Here is a 13,838-nt window from a genome sequence, read left to right as displayed (position 1 = left end):
TTAAAATGTGTTCTTGTTTACTCCAACTAAAGTCTATGAATGTGTAAATAAATAAACTATACTGTGTGAATACATGCTTAACCACTGATTACCTTTAACCTGGCTACATGTAAAACCACTTCATCTGCTTATGGCAAGAAAAAGCAGTGTTGTGTTGATCTACAGCACATGTGAGCACAGTTCAGGAGTGATGGGCTCTCATGAGCAGGTTGTGTGACATTGAGAGGGTCTCTCTAGATCCGCATGCATGCTGGGCCGTCTGTTCTGATGGCATGTTGCCGTGCCAACAGGGGGCAGAGGATGAGAGCGCTTCATCTTCTGAACACAGGACAGTGTGTGTGTGTGTGTGTGTGTGTGTGTGTGAAAGAGAGATGAGGAGACGCAGGCCAGCGGGAGGGAGACGGACGGTCAAACGTGTTTTCCACTGAGTCATCATAAGCGTGAGGTTTCTGCAGTTCAACCGTGACTTGGCCTTCACTTCTGTTTGCAAAGTCAGCGGGACTTTCTGTCCTGTTTTAGTGTTGAAATCGCTGTGCATAATGAGTTTAGTGTACAGTAGTAAGTGCACATCGGTCTTATTTTAGTCAGTCTGTGTGCATTGAATTTATTTAATACACGAGTTTCACAATTTGAGTTGAATTACTGAAATAAATGAACATTTCCACGACATTCTAATTTATTGAGATGCACCTGTATATATTATTATTATTATTTATTTTTTTAGTTTTTATTTTAGTTGTAATTTTAATTTTGGTAAAACGTTGGTATTTTTATTTTATTTTTTATTTTTTTGGGTAATTTAAAGTTTATTAATTTTAGTTCCCTTTCAGTCGGTCTCTTCCTGAAGTTGTGTCGAAGTTCCGACACTAGGGGCCCAGACACCTCACCCCATCACCATCATTGAGAAAAGGCTAATGAAATTGGTGAGCTAAATTTGCTTAGCTTGCCACAGCCCGGACATCCAGGTATAAATAGGCCAGCATGGCATTTGCTCCTCCTTCTGTTCTTCGAAACTGATGCAGCTTCTCTTTGGGAGATGCAGCACTGTAATCACATCTCAATATCCTTGTTGTTGGATCTATGGCACAAGCAGCGGTTTCTCCCTCTCCCGTACACAGATAAGTGTTGTGAGAATACCCCTGGGTGCTTCAACAGCAATCTTTGGGAGCAAATTTCCTCTTAAAAGAACAATTTCTCAAAAAGAGGTTCATGGGTGGATTTGTGTGTGTTTACAACATGCTTTTCCATCCGTGTCCTTCTGGTTGCAGTTTGTGCATCTCACCCTCTGACAGACACGATTGCTGTGCTCAATGTTTGGGCCGTGCCCATGCTGAAGCAGCTTTTGTGGATGGTTTATGTTCTTCTTGTGAGGACATGGCCATCGGCACGTTGCGCTCGTGGCTTGCATTCTTTTTTATAAACACTGCGAGTCACCTCAGCTGCTTCCCATCCTGGCCCTTCTACTTCTGGGTACGAGGCCTCGATGATGTGCATTGAAGGAGAGCAAGGAGATCTTGTGGGAGCAGTTCTGCCGGATGAATTCCCGCGGACCTGTTGTTCTGGAGAGTAAGGTCATAAGTCTTGGATGTTGGAAGGTTACGAGGAGGTGAGATGCATTTGGTCGTGGCACACTGGACTTGTCAACATCTGTGCCCCCATGGACTCGTAGCACAGTTCAGCAGCTGTGGCATTCAGTATAGGGACCCCTAGTGTTGGAGCTTTGACACAACGTCGAAGTGTCCGTCTGGGAACATCTCGGTTACGTATTGTAACCCTCGTTCCCTGATGGAGGGAATGGAGACGTAAAGTCCCTTATGCCACAACTCTGTGGATTAAGACGCTTCTCGACTCCTCAGAACAAAATGAGTAGGCAAATGCCACACTGTCCTATTAATACCCGGATGATATTTTTTGGTTAACAATAATAACCCTGGTGCACTTGTGTTTTATTTAAGTGCCTCACCGTATCTCCGTCCTGTCCAGCGGTGCCATTCATCGGTGGAGTCACGTCCACCTCGACACTCGAGCTGTTTGGCAGATTCTTTTCTATAACACAAACAGAAAAGAAGTAAGTGAAGTGTGTTTGTCTTCACTAAATGGCCAAATTAATCAAATTAACCACATATATCCAAAAGTCCCCACATAAATCACTCTAAGGCTGGTCTAGTGTACTGTAGTCTTTAGCAACTGTTTTTTTCAGCGCCTCACTCTATGAGCGCCACATCTGTAGAAAGAAGAAGGGTAATTTACCAGGCCTGGAAATTACAATTTTAACTTCCCAGATATTTCCATGTTTTCAAAAACCATTCAAACACTCACATACTGTACCTTTGCATAGTACTGTATTTGGTCTCTGAAAGATTACCACATTCTAGCCAAGGTATATGTCTTAAAAAACATGGTATTATCATGGTAGGGTTGTTAGTGAAGAAATATTGGCAAAAATATGGTGAAAGTGCAGTAGATGGATTTGAAAGGGTTAAAGATGTTATTTGGCCACATCAAAGAAGCTGCTCTCAAACGCCCTGCTTTTGATGCTAATATGCTAATATGGAACTGTTAGCATAATTTCCCACTTGAAATGAAAGTCCATGTGTGTCTTCAACACACAAACAATATTATGGGATTATGATACTTCCTTTCGTTTCTATAAAGTGCATGAGTGGTTGTAACCTTAAGGAGCTTTTTGTATTTTATCAGATTGGAAAAAAGCTGGTTCTTGTTCACTACAGTGCTGGATTTAACACACAATGGTAAGTTTAACAGAGATAGACACACATTCAGTACATAGGCTACTTTGTGTAGTTACCTCGCATAACAATTCTATACCACCACTTACCAGCAGCTCCATTTGAGTCCTCCACCTGGCATTTCTTTTTGGCAATTTTGTGAAGGATGGACGCCTTCTCGCGGAATTTTCCTACAAAAAAAAAAATTCAGAAAGGAAGTGAGTGATTTGGAGTAACCAATTTTCCCAGCTAAGTGAGCATGTTTCATTGTACTTACTAGATATGAAAAAAACTGTCTTTTTTAAGAAATATTCAAAAAAAAGTGAAGCACCTGTTAACCTACTCTTCACAAATAGTGTGCTTAACTTTACTTGTAGTGTACTGGAAATCGAAAAAGTATAAAAAAAAAAATGCTTGCAGACAATATCATAATAAATAAATAAAAGGCCACTTAAGTGACTTAAAGAGATGCACTTTCTTGACAATGTTTCTTAACACACTTAAGTACACTTTTAAAAAGAGCACATCGTAATAATGTCAAATTAAACATTGTTTAGTGCTTTAAAGATGTACACTTATTTGGATGTGTTGACTAACATACTAAAGCACATTTAAAGCACTTGACTATAATTTTTTAAAATCGATATCATCTTTAAAGTTAATGTATTTTAAGTGTACTAGATTACAACTTCACTACAAATGTGCAATTTCAAATATATTTAAATGCATGAGTTTAATAGTTTAATAAAAATTACAAGTTTATTAGAAATTACATTAAAGTATATTTTAATTACACTTTATATAAATATTTCTCAGTACATTCGGCAGTAATTTAATCATATTTCAAAGACAACAGTAGTAATTATGAAATTACATATAAAGACGTACTTAAGTCCTACTTAAGTGCATCAAAAATTACTCTAAAGTTCAGCTAAATTGCATTTGATATACATTTAAACTACAGTACATTTTCATTTAATTGCAATTAACATGCAGTTAAGCTTTTGAAAACATTGCATTTAGTTCACACTTAAGTAATTTCATATTATGTATTGAAGCATATTTTCATTACATAAAAAATACTATTTTTGCTACAGTGCACTTCTTTTTCACAAGGGCTATCACTATGCAGCATCCACAGATACCAATTAGTTTAGATGTATATTGCTAGTTTAACCTTAGTTTGCATGCCAGGACTAAAGTAATAACACTTAATGAATTTGTTTAATAAATACAAATATTTTTTAATGAAATCTTGCATTCTTGATATATATATAGTCACTCCAGCACGTGTCATAACCAGTGACTCCCTTAAACTGTGTGTCTATATTCACTATTAAGCACAGCCTCTTGTAACTTAGTGCTTAAAAAAAGGTTAAATGCAACCTTCAAACCAAGAGCACAATAACCACAGCTGCTTGCCGCTGGTTTAAGAGATTAGAGACAAAGTCTATAAAACTCAGCATGACGAGAGCAGCACCAGACCCACGAAGCAAACATCAATACAGTTGCACAACCTTTCAGGATCCATCAATGTGGAAGTAAAATTTCAGGCGATCACACACAAACAGCATTAGCGTGTTCCTGTCTTGTTCAGTGTGTGTTTGAATTAAACGGCATGTGCAAAAGCTTGCATTATAGCAATGAACATAATGTGTGGTGGGTTGGTTTTACTTCACTAATGGAAAACATCATGATTAGTGAATGTCTTTGACCTTCCTGAGGAATCATTGACTCTGATTGGCTGATAGACAGACTGTCCTGTCTGGCTCGATCAGTGCTTTGACCCCAATCAACATGCACATGTATGTTATGTGACCTACATATCATTGACATGCCTGGAATGGTTTGGGATATAAAGTGGCTTTGGAGTTTGAACTAAGTAGGTTTGTGTGTTGTTCGGGTATGTGGTGTAATAAAACTAATTTGTAGTCAGGATAGTCTTTAGTTTCTCTAAATAGGGGAGGTTAGTTGGGTTTCTCAAAATCATAGCAAATATTCCCTTGTGAAAAGAAGTACACATAAAAGGGTACTTATGACGGGGAAAAAAATACTTTAAAATAATTTACTTGCATGCAAAATGAATGTAATGTTTTCAGACAATTGCATGTTAATTGCAATTAAATTAAAATGTATTACAGTTTAAGTCTATATTAAATGCAATTTGCTGAACTTTATAGAGTTTTTTGATCCACTTAAGTAGGACTTACACACATTTTTATGTGATTTCATAATTACTTCTACTGTCTTTGAAATATGGTTAAAGTACTGCAGAATGCACTTACAAGCATTTATGATCAACTAAAATAATATACTTCAATGCCATTTCTATTGAAACCTGTTTGTCATGTATTTAAATATCTTTGTAATTACATGTTCAAGTTGCCATATTTTGCCATTTTTCCTTTTATTTATTTTTATTTTAGCCAAATAAAAAAAATGTTTATCACAAAAAGGAGTACACATTGTCCTACTTTTAAAGAGTATCTATTATATAAATAATTTACTTTAAAAGAATATACTTAAGTTAAAAGAATATGTAGTCAGGATAGTCTTTAGTTTCTCTAAATAGGGGAGGTTAGTTGGGTTTCTCAAAATCATAGCAAATATTCCCTTGTGAAAAGAAGTACACATAAAAGGGTACTTATGACGGGGAAAAAAATACTTTAAAATAATTTACTTGCATGCAAAATGAATGTAATGTTTTCAGACAATTGCATGTTAATTGCAATTAAATTAAAATGTATTACAGTTTAAGTCTATATTAAATGCAATTTGCTGAACTTTATAGAGTTTTTTGATCCACTTAAGTAGGACTTACACACATTTTTATGTGATTTCATAATTACTTCTACTGTCTTTGAAATATGGTTAAAGTACTGCAGAATGCACTTACAAGCATTTATGATCAACTAAAATAATATACTTCAATGCCATTTCTATTGAAACCTGTTTGTCATGTATTTAAATATCTTTGTAATTACATGTTCAAGTTGCCATATTTTGCCATTTTTCCTTTTATTTATTTTTATTTTAGCCAAATAAAAAAAATGTTTATCACAAAAAGGAGTACACATTGTCCTACTTTTAAAGAGTATCTATTATATAAATAATTTACTTAGTTAAAAGAATATACTTAAGTGCAAACTGAATGAAATGACTTCAGACACGTTTTGAATTAAATGCAATTAAACAAAAATGTATTACAGTTTAAATGTATATTAAATGCAACTTTAGAGTGATTTTTTTGACCCACTTAAGTAGGACTTAAGAACATCTTTATAATTTCATAATTACATCTGTTGACTTCAAAAGTTAAATATATTGTTGAATCTTTAAAGTTAAATATATTTGCCATTAAACATTTACAATGATGAAAAATCTAAAACATAATTAATTTAAAATATATTAACTTGAAACGTAATATCGAATAACACACAACAGTTAAAATTATAATGAAGTACTTTACACATGATTTAGTATGTTAGTCAACAAATCAAAATAAGTGTACTTATTTAAAGCACAACAAAAGATTATTAAAACAATGATTTAAAATGTACTTTAAAGTAAAACTTTTTACATTATTGCAAAGGTCACTTTTTAAAAGCGTACTTAAGTGTGTTCGGAAACAGTCATGGAAGTGTCTCTCAAGTCACTTTAATTTCATTAATATTATATTATCTGCAAATACAGTTTTATATATACATAATACTTACATACATATATATATATATATATACTGCAAGTGCACATTCAATACAATTAAGTGCACTTCTTTTTCACTGGTGTTTACTATAGGCAGGTATTGTGTAGGTTTTCGTTGGGTTACTCTGAATACAAGCAGTCTCTCTCTAAATAGAGTCAAATAAAATATTTACTCATGTACCTTCCCATGCTGAATCTTACAACATCAAAGTCTGTTTAGTATGGAGGAGGGAACTAAAATGAGAAGCCCGTCACTGTGTAACACACGCACACACACACACACACACAAAGGGACATACACACACACACACACACACACACACACAGAGAGAGATACTGTTGCCTCCTCAAAGAGACTTAAGCAATTCAGCCATAACATATGTCTAAGAAGTGACATTATTGCATTAGTGAGACATGAGAGAGAGAGACGGGCTGTTATTATTGCATTATCCCTTGCATAACTCTAGTTATGGAATGACTTACTCTCGGTCTCAACACCGTGATGTACGTTTTTTACCATCTATTTCTGTGCAACCAGCAGTTTTATCTGACTCTCACAGATTGCTGAGCGGTTACAGACAGTGACGAGTAACACAGCTTTGTTATCAGAAAACTCTGCCGCATTTGTGTACATTCCACCCACCGTTCTAGCTAATGCATTTGAAAGACTATTAAAAGCAGCCAGTTTTCTTTCATGCATGGATGTATTTATTGAAACAGGGTGTTTGGGAAGGATATTTAACAAAAGTCATCAATCATGACTTGCTACTTCCTTGCCAGGTGGCATTGGGGGAGAGACTTTCTCATTCTTTAAAGCGTCTGATTGGATAGAAATGTTTAGTATTGGATGAATCATCAACATTTTGATCCACTTTCCTCAAAAAGAAAGATTGCAAATCTGCTAAAGGTTAGTTGTGTTAACATTCAAATCCAGAAAATTCTAATTTTAACCCCATATAGCTATTGTATAATATTTGATATAATATATCATATGATCAAAACTTTACTGAAAATCTGGTCATGCACAATCTAATCCATGCCTTCTGTCGTCTGTTTGATAGTTTCGAGTTTTTTTTTATCACGTAAAAGCTGTTTTAGTGTAATTGTACAAATGTCCAGCTTCAGCTCGAGCTTCACGTGTCTTTTTGCTGTCAAATTGATTTTTATCAAGTAAACGTAAGAATAATTTTAGTAATATTTAAGCAGTTCAATTTAAAATAAACTTCAAATATTCTGATCATGCACTATATATATATATATATATATATATAAAAATCCCTTTCGAACAAATCAATAACAAACTTACAAAGAACAACCAAAACGGAAGAAAAAAAATGGACAGGGTGAAAGAGAAACAACCAAAAAAATTCAAAATGACACTCGATTAAGGATGAAAACCACGATTTGCACTTATGTGAGTGAAATCTCGGCAAGAGGGTCATGAAATTAAAAATGGAGAAGAAAACTCTCTCTCTCACACACGTATGAACAAACGGCATCTTGGGTAGAGAGACGAAGCAGAACGAGAGAAACATGAGGGTTGACAGAAAGAGTCTTACCTTCCTCGGTCATTGAGTGATAATATTTTAGCTTGCCATAAGTCCCCAGCTCTACAATATCACACACAGAGACACGGGTAAGGAAACACACGCTGGCACATGTACAAACACACACAAATATATAAGTGTCAGTGAGAAAGAGGAGGTTATGTGTCCAAAATACATCTCTATCTAGGCCGATCTCACAGACATAAGTGCAAAAAGAAAAGGAAAAAAAATGAATAAAAAGGAGGAGAAAAAAATACATTGAGGTGAACACTGTGAGTGACGCGTCATGATGCACCTAACAGTTTATTTGATCAAAAACACAATAAAAAAATGTGAATTCTATGTGAATATCTGTAATTTATTTCTGTGATCAAAGCTGTATTTTCAGCATCATTACTCCAGTCTTCAGTGTAACATGATCTTCAGAAATCATTCTAATATGCTGATTTGTTGCTCAAGAAACAATTCTGATTATTAACATCAATGTTGAAAACAGTTGTGCTCCCTGCTGATCTGCTGCTCAAGAAACATTTCTGATTATTAGCAATGTTGAAAACAGTTGTGCTCCACAATATTTCTGTGAAAACCGTGATACATTTTAATTTTCAGGATTCACAGATGAATAGAAAGTTCAAAAGAACAGCATTTATTTGAAATGAGGTATCATTTATTTCAGATAGAACCATCTCTAAATGTAAAAAGAAATCACATTAAAAAAGTAAATAAATTAATAAATAAACAGGCTGAATGCTTTACATGCTATTCAGACTCATTCTTCCCGTCTAAGTGGGCAGTTCTTGGCCAGAATGAGCTGCAGACTGGACCAGACTTATAAAGAGTCAAGAGTTTGGCTATGTAAGACTAATAGCAATACTTGTAATTATGTATAAAATGATTTGCTATTCTCAACTCAAGCAAAGTCAATTTTCATTCCAAACAGATTTGATTTTCATTTTACCGTTGTTGAAGTGCCTCGATCTGACTGCTGATTGGCCAGTGATTAGAGGTCATTCGGTCATGACCTTTAGCTTCAACACAGCAGCCATGATGCCGTGTGTACATGGTGTCAGGGATCGCAAAAAACTTGCTGCAGAATTCATTTGTGCTAAATTTGCACTGCAACACACTGATGAAACAGGGCCATGTTTGAGTTTGAGTAAATTAAACTGATTAAAGTCCCAGATGCATTTCATAACACTTACTTCGATTATGCTTTATACATTATACGTACATGACTGATCTGAAGGGGACCTCAATATTTAATTGCAGACATCGCATATAAAATACATTTTAGATTCACGTAGAATATAATACACAGTGAAGTCCAAAGATTTGAAAATGCTTCCACTAATTTAATGCTTTTGTATTACTAATACTATTTATACCATTAAAAAAAATCATTATTTTTATTTATTTTATATATTTATTTAGCATTTTTATCTTCAATAAAATAAACTTATTTAACTAAATATATATATATATATATATATATATATATAGTTAAAAAAATCTATTTTTAACCTGGAGATAAATAGCGTAACTTTTTTTTTGTATATTTTCATATTTAGAACATCATAAATGTAAAATTTAATTTATTATCATTTTATCTAACATTTTAGGACAAAACAGCAATGTCAACATACTATTATTTAATATACATATAAATATATTATAAAAATTGAATAAATAAATAAATAAATTTTGGTTTTACCCTAAAATGTTCTATTTATATCCGAGTTTAAATTAGATTTTAAATCTCAGATTTTCTGCATGCTTTCAGACTTTTGGACCCTGTTGTTTATATGAAAATCTTATATGCTGTAAACCTGTCCTTGTCCAGCAGTGACCTTGCAGAACGACCTCTGCAGCTGCTGACCGCTGACGCTCATCCCAGCAGCACAAAGCTTTTAGCCTCGATTCAGCCGATTCAGCCGGGGAAGGGTGTGTGACATTACGTAATAAAGGTCGCATGAACGACCCGATCACACGGTTATTGGCATGTGTGAGCATCTGCGCCTGCGTATGCAATCAGCTGGAAGAGCCCATGACGACGAGAACAGGAGACGTTTCAGACGCGCGCTCCACTTCATTTCAGCGTCAGGCGCGTGTCAAGCGAGTGCGGAAACGGTACTGTGCTCGCAGCACGTGCTCTTCAATCGCACGCACAAAGGCGCCGGCGCACGCTGTAGCCTGTATCCTTTCATATCAAAGCGCGTAATAAACTACGTGCATGCAATGTCGTGGTCAGTTAAGTCATGAAGTTACCAAAAAGGCGATTAAAGCTGCCTTAAAACTGTGCATGCATTTAATATATTTTATATGAGTCACATTTAAGAACATGTCTCTGAAATGGTTTTCAAAACTGTCCTGGAGCAGCCCAGCACTGTCTCCCTCATCTAACACACCCGATTTAACTCGCCAGCTCATTAACAGAGACTTTAAGACCTGACGTGGAAAATATGATGCTTGTCAGATCCGCTTCACGTTCAGCAGCGGCAGCTCTTAAAGAAATAACAGCCAAAATAACCTAGTGTGTGTGTGTGTGTGTGTGTGTGTGTACCTGTTTTTCTATTCTGGTAGGGACTTAAACCTGAATACAAATAAAAAAATACATAAAAATAGAGGAACTGTTGGTTTGGCGTGGGGGTCGAGCTCAATAATTAATACAAACTGCTGTGCAAGAGGTCAGACACACACACACACACAGAGAGAGAGAGAGAAAGACAAAAGCATGTCTGAGAAGCGTGAAAGCTTGTGCAGTGTGTGTCTGTGTGGGATGAGAAGCGATGAATTACATGAGCATGTGGAAAACCAGGCACTGGTTATTTATTATGTGTTCAATGAGAGAAAGACAAAAGCATGTCTGAGAAGCGTGAAAGCTTGTGCAGTGTGTGTCTGTGTGGGATGAGAAGCGATGAATTACACGAGCATGTGGAAAACCAGGCACTGGTTATTTATTATGTGTTCAATGTCAGTTAATGAACTTATGCAATTCATCGATTCATCTGGGGAGGGTGTTTTACTCCAGAACTCCACTAAAACAAATATATTATGAACACAATCACGATGTGTCGTTGCTTTTATGTAACAGGTGCAGTTTCAGCGCGCTTGTAGTGTTTGATAACTTAAATTTCAATTTCTGTATATTTCTGCTGAAGAGCACAGGTAAATATGACATTTATTATAATGGGTTTATCTGAAGATTGTTTTAAGTTCACTTAAATTAGAAGTTATTTTTTAAAGTCTAATAAATGTTAAAATTGATAGCTCTCAATTATACTGTAATGTTGAATGGCTAGTCAATGGTTAAATATAATGGTTAAATCTTCAATTTGAAGATTGAAGATTCAATCTTCAAATTAAATTACCTTAATTTGAAGGTTGAATGTGAAAAAGAAAAATTTGCGATTAATTAGTTATTTTTTTAATCGATTGACAGCACTAATATATACTGTATATATATATATATATATATATGAAGATATTAAAATAATATCATCACTTTCTGTAAAGTTGCTTTGGAACAGTGTATTGTGAAAAACACTATACAAACAAATAAATAACAATAAAAAATCTCTACCTGTGAGAATTAAAATGTTTCTACAAGAATGCATATATCAGTAAAAGTTGTTGTGAACAATTAACTGTAACGTCTTTATTTACACACATGTGAATGAGCAACACAGGATAACAGGGTTATGGGTTACATGAGATGGAGCTTTAGCAAGGAAAAACACAACGGAAAGTGGCAAACACACATGGAAACTTGAAAATAACACAGTATACATTGTCTCTGAATACTGTGAATAAACAGAGACAGTACAGACAGCAGGACGAGCAGCTTCAGCTGGGACGATGACAGCGAGATTTAGAGAATAACTCACCAGAGTCAGCGAATTCTGAGGAAACAGCAGACAGAGAGAAACAGAGAGACAGACAGGGATGAAAAAGAGTCAGAAAGAGATGAAAAAACAGAAAAAAACACAATTTAGCTCTATTGCAAAGCCATGTAGTGAATAAAAAGATGAGATGTGCTACTGTACAAATAGCCATCAGATGTGCAGGTCAAATCAAAATTTGAATTTGGTCATTTGGTCAAAGCTTTTTAAAACCCTATGCAAACAAAAGTGTCTTTTAAATTTGAGATGAACACACGGATTTAATAAAACATAAAAAATAAATAAATAAACAAATAAAAACAAAAATAAAATTATTTTGTTGTTGTTGTTGTTTTCCACAGTAGAAATGCATGCATAAATGATAATAGAATTGTCATCTTTGGTTAAACGATCCCTTTAGCTGGTCACACCAAATTTGAAAATGTAAAAGAGCATTTTTTAAAAGCAAGCTGCAAAAACGACTGGCTTAATACTGCTGCGACTTTATGAATGCATGAGAGCATGACGGGTTATTCAAGTTAACTAACACAAAAAACTTGTGTTACTTAAATTAAAATAAACTTTAATTGAAATAAAATAAAATCAATATTTTACTTTAGCTAGTTCTCATTTTCATTTACTTGATAAATTATATAAATAACTAAAAATAAATAAAAAATAATTACAATTAATAAAAAAAATATTATAGCCATTAAAAAAAACTAATAAAAATGATAAAAGATTATTACAATTTTAACTCAAATTAAAATGAAAATAGAAAAATAAAAAATAAATCAAAATATTCATAAAAACTGTAACAGTATCTTAATTATGCCAAACTAACACAAGCCATGACTTACTCTACAGCAACACATCTACTCTTCAAATGTGGTCACATTTACTGTTACTAAGCACTTTTCTGCAGGTGAACTCCAGTCATTTCAACAGGAGTCCGTGTGACTGGGAGTTTTACGCAAAGGCTAAATAATTCCCCATGCAGATTTCGCTCGTGTTTGAGTTAGTTAAGTGTATTCACCGCGCTGACCAGCAGAAAGCTTTTGGTTTGAAAGTGATGTCTGTGTGATGTCAAAGCGTATTCCAATGTACTGTATGTATGTATTTAGTTAGTAGTTGAAATATATCCCAGGCATTTCTTTAATGCACAGTTTAAAATAACTCTGTCAAATAATTCTGCATTTCAAAGCATTATTCTGTTCTTACTCAATGTGGATGGAGTGTGTGTGTGTGTGTGTGTGTGTTACCTTCACTGAGAGGGTCGAGTGTGTGGATCATCAGATGAAAGATGCTGTTCCTCATTAGGCTGTTGTGTAAAGAAGCGGAGCTTCCTCCTCTCTGCAGCCGGGGTTTGGCCTGTGATAGGAGGAGAAACGCATCAATCAAAGCCTTCTGGCCAGTGACATCAGAATAAAGACTGCACAGTGACAGCAAGGTCGTCATAGTGACGGTATAAATGTGGCTCATCTTAAGGAAGCAGCATGTTTGAGCGGTTCTAAACTGGGCGTCTTGGCCTCAAGTTAAGGGTTAAGCTTAAAGGTTAAGGGTGGGCTTAATCTGCCTTCAGAGCAGCTGATGCTATGGCAACATGTCAGTGCAATCAGAAGAGTCAGCTGCTGATTAACACAATCATACAGATGTCAGGAGTGTGTGTGTGTGTGTGTGTGTGTGTGAGAGAGAGAGAGAGAGAGAGAGAGCGAGAGAGATTTTGTGTGTGAAAGTGAGAGTGTGTTGTGTGTGTGAGAGTGTGTGTGTGTGTGTGTGCGCGCGTGCGTGCGTGAGTGTGTGTTTGTGTGTGTGTGTGTGTGTGTGTGTGTGCTGAGACAAACACTCAGTAAATTGCTCTGATGATCAGGGATCAGTGCTAGCAGATGTCAAGGTGCTGCTTTACTGTCGCTTTGATGGAAGGGCGTTTGTGTAGACTGTAGCACCATCCATCCATCTCTCTGTCTGTCTGTGATAAA

At 35.3% G+C, this 13,838-nt stretch overlaps 1 protein-coding gene across 1 annotated transcript in view; it reads right to left on the bottom strand.

Moving 5' to 3' along the window:
• The window catches only part of LOC107749003 (sodium/potassium/calcium exchanger 2-like), a 38,745-nt gene that overhangs the window by 7,627 nt on the left and 17,280 nt on the right, over nt 1–13,838 (bottom strand). Inside the window, exons 3-7 of the mRNA XM_016564042.1 lie at nt 13,122–13,230; nt 11,866–11,880; nt 7,994–8,044; nt 2,840–2,920; nt 1,964–2,046 (exon numbers count right to left, since the gene is read on the bottom strand). Coding sequence (XP_016419528.1) covers nt 1,964–2,046; nt 2,840–2,920; nt 7,994–8,044; nt 11,866–11,880; nt 13,122–13,230 — 339 coding nt within the window. The remainder of the gene's footprint in view (nt 1–1,963; nt 2,047–2,839; nt 2,921–7,993; nt 8,045–11,865; nt 11,881–13,121; nt 13,231–13,838) is intronic.

This window comes from Sinocyclocheilus rhinocerous, unplaced genomic scaffold (genome assembly GCF_001515625.1).
Source record: "Sinocyclocheilus rhinocerous isolate Xijiao unplaced genomic scaffold, SAMN03320098_v1.1 scaffold680, whole genome shotgun sequence".
NCBI lineage: Eukaryota > Metazoa > Chordata > Actinopteri > Cypriniformes > Cyprinidae > Sinocyclocheilus > Sinocyclocheilus rhinocerous.
Note: the sequence above shows the minus strand (reverse complement) of the source record. Positions and strands in the feature narration are given on the sequence as shown.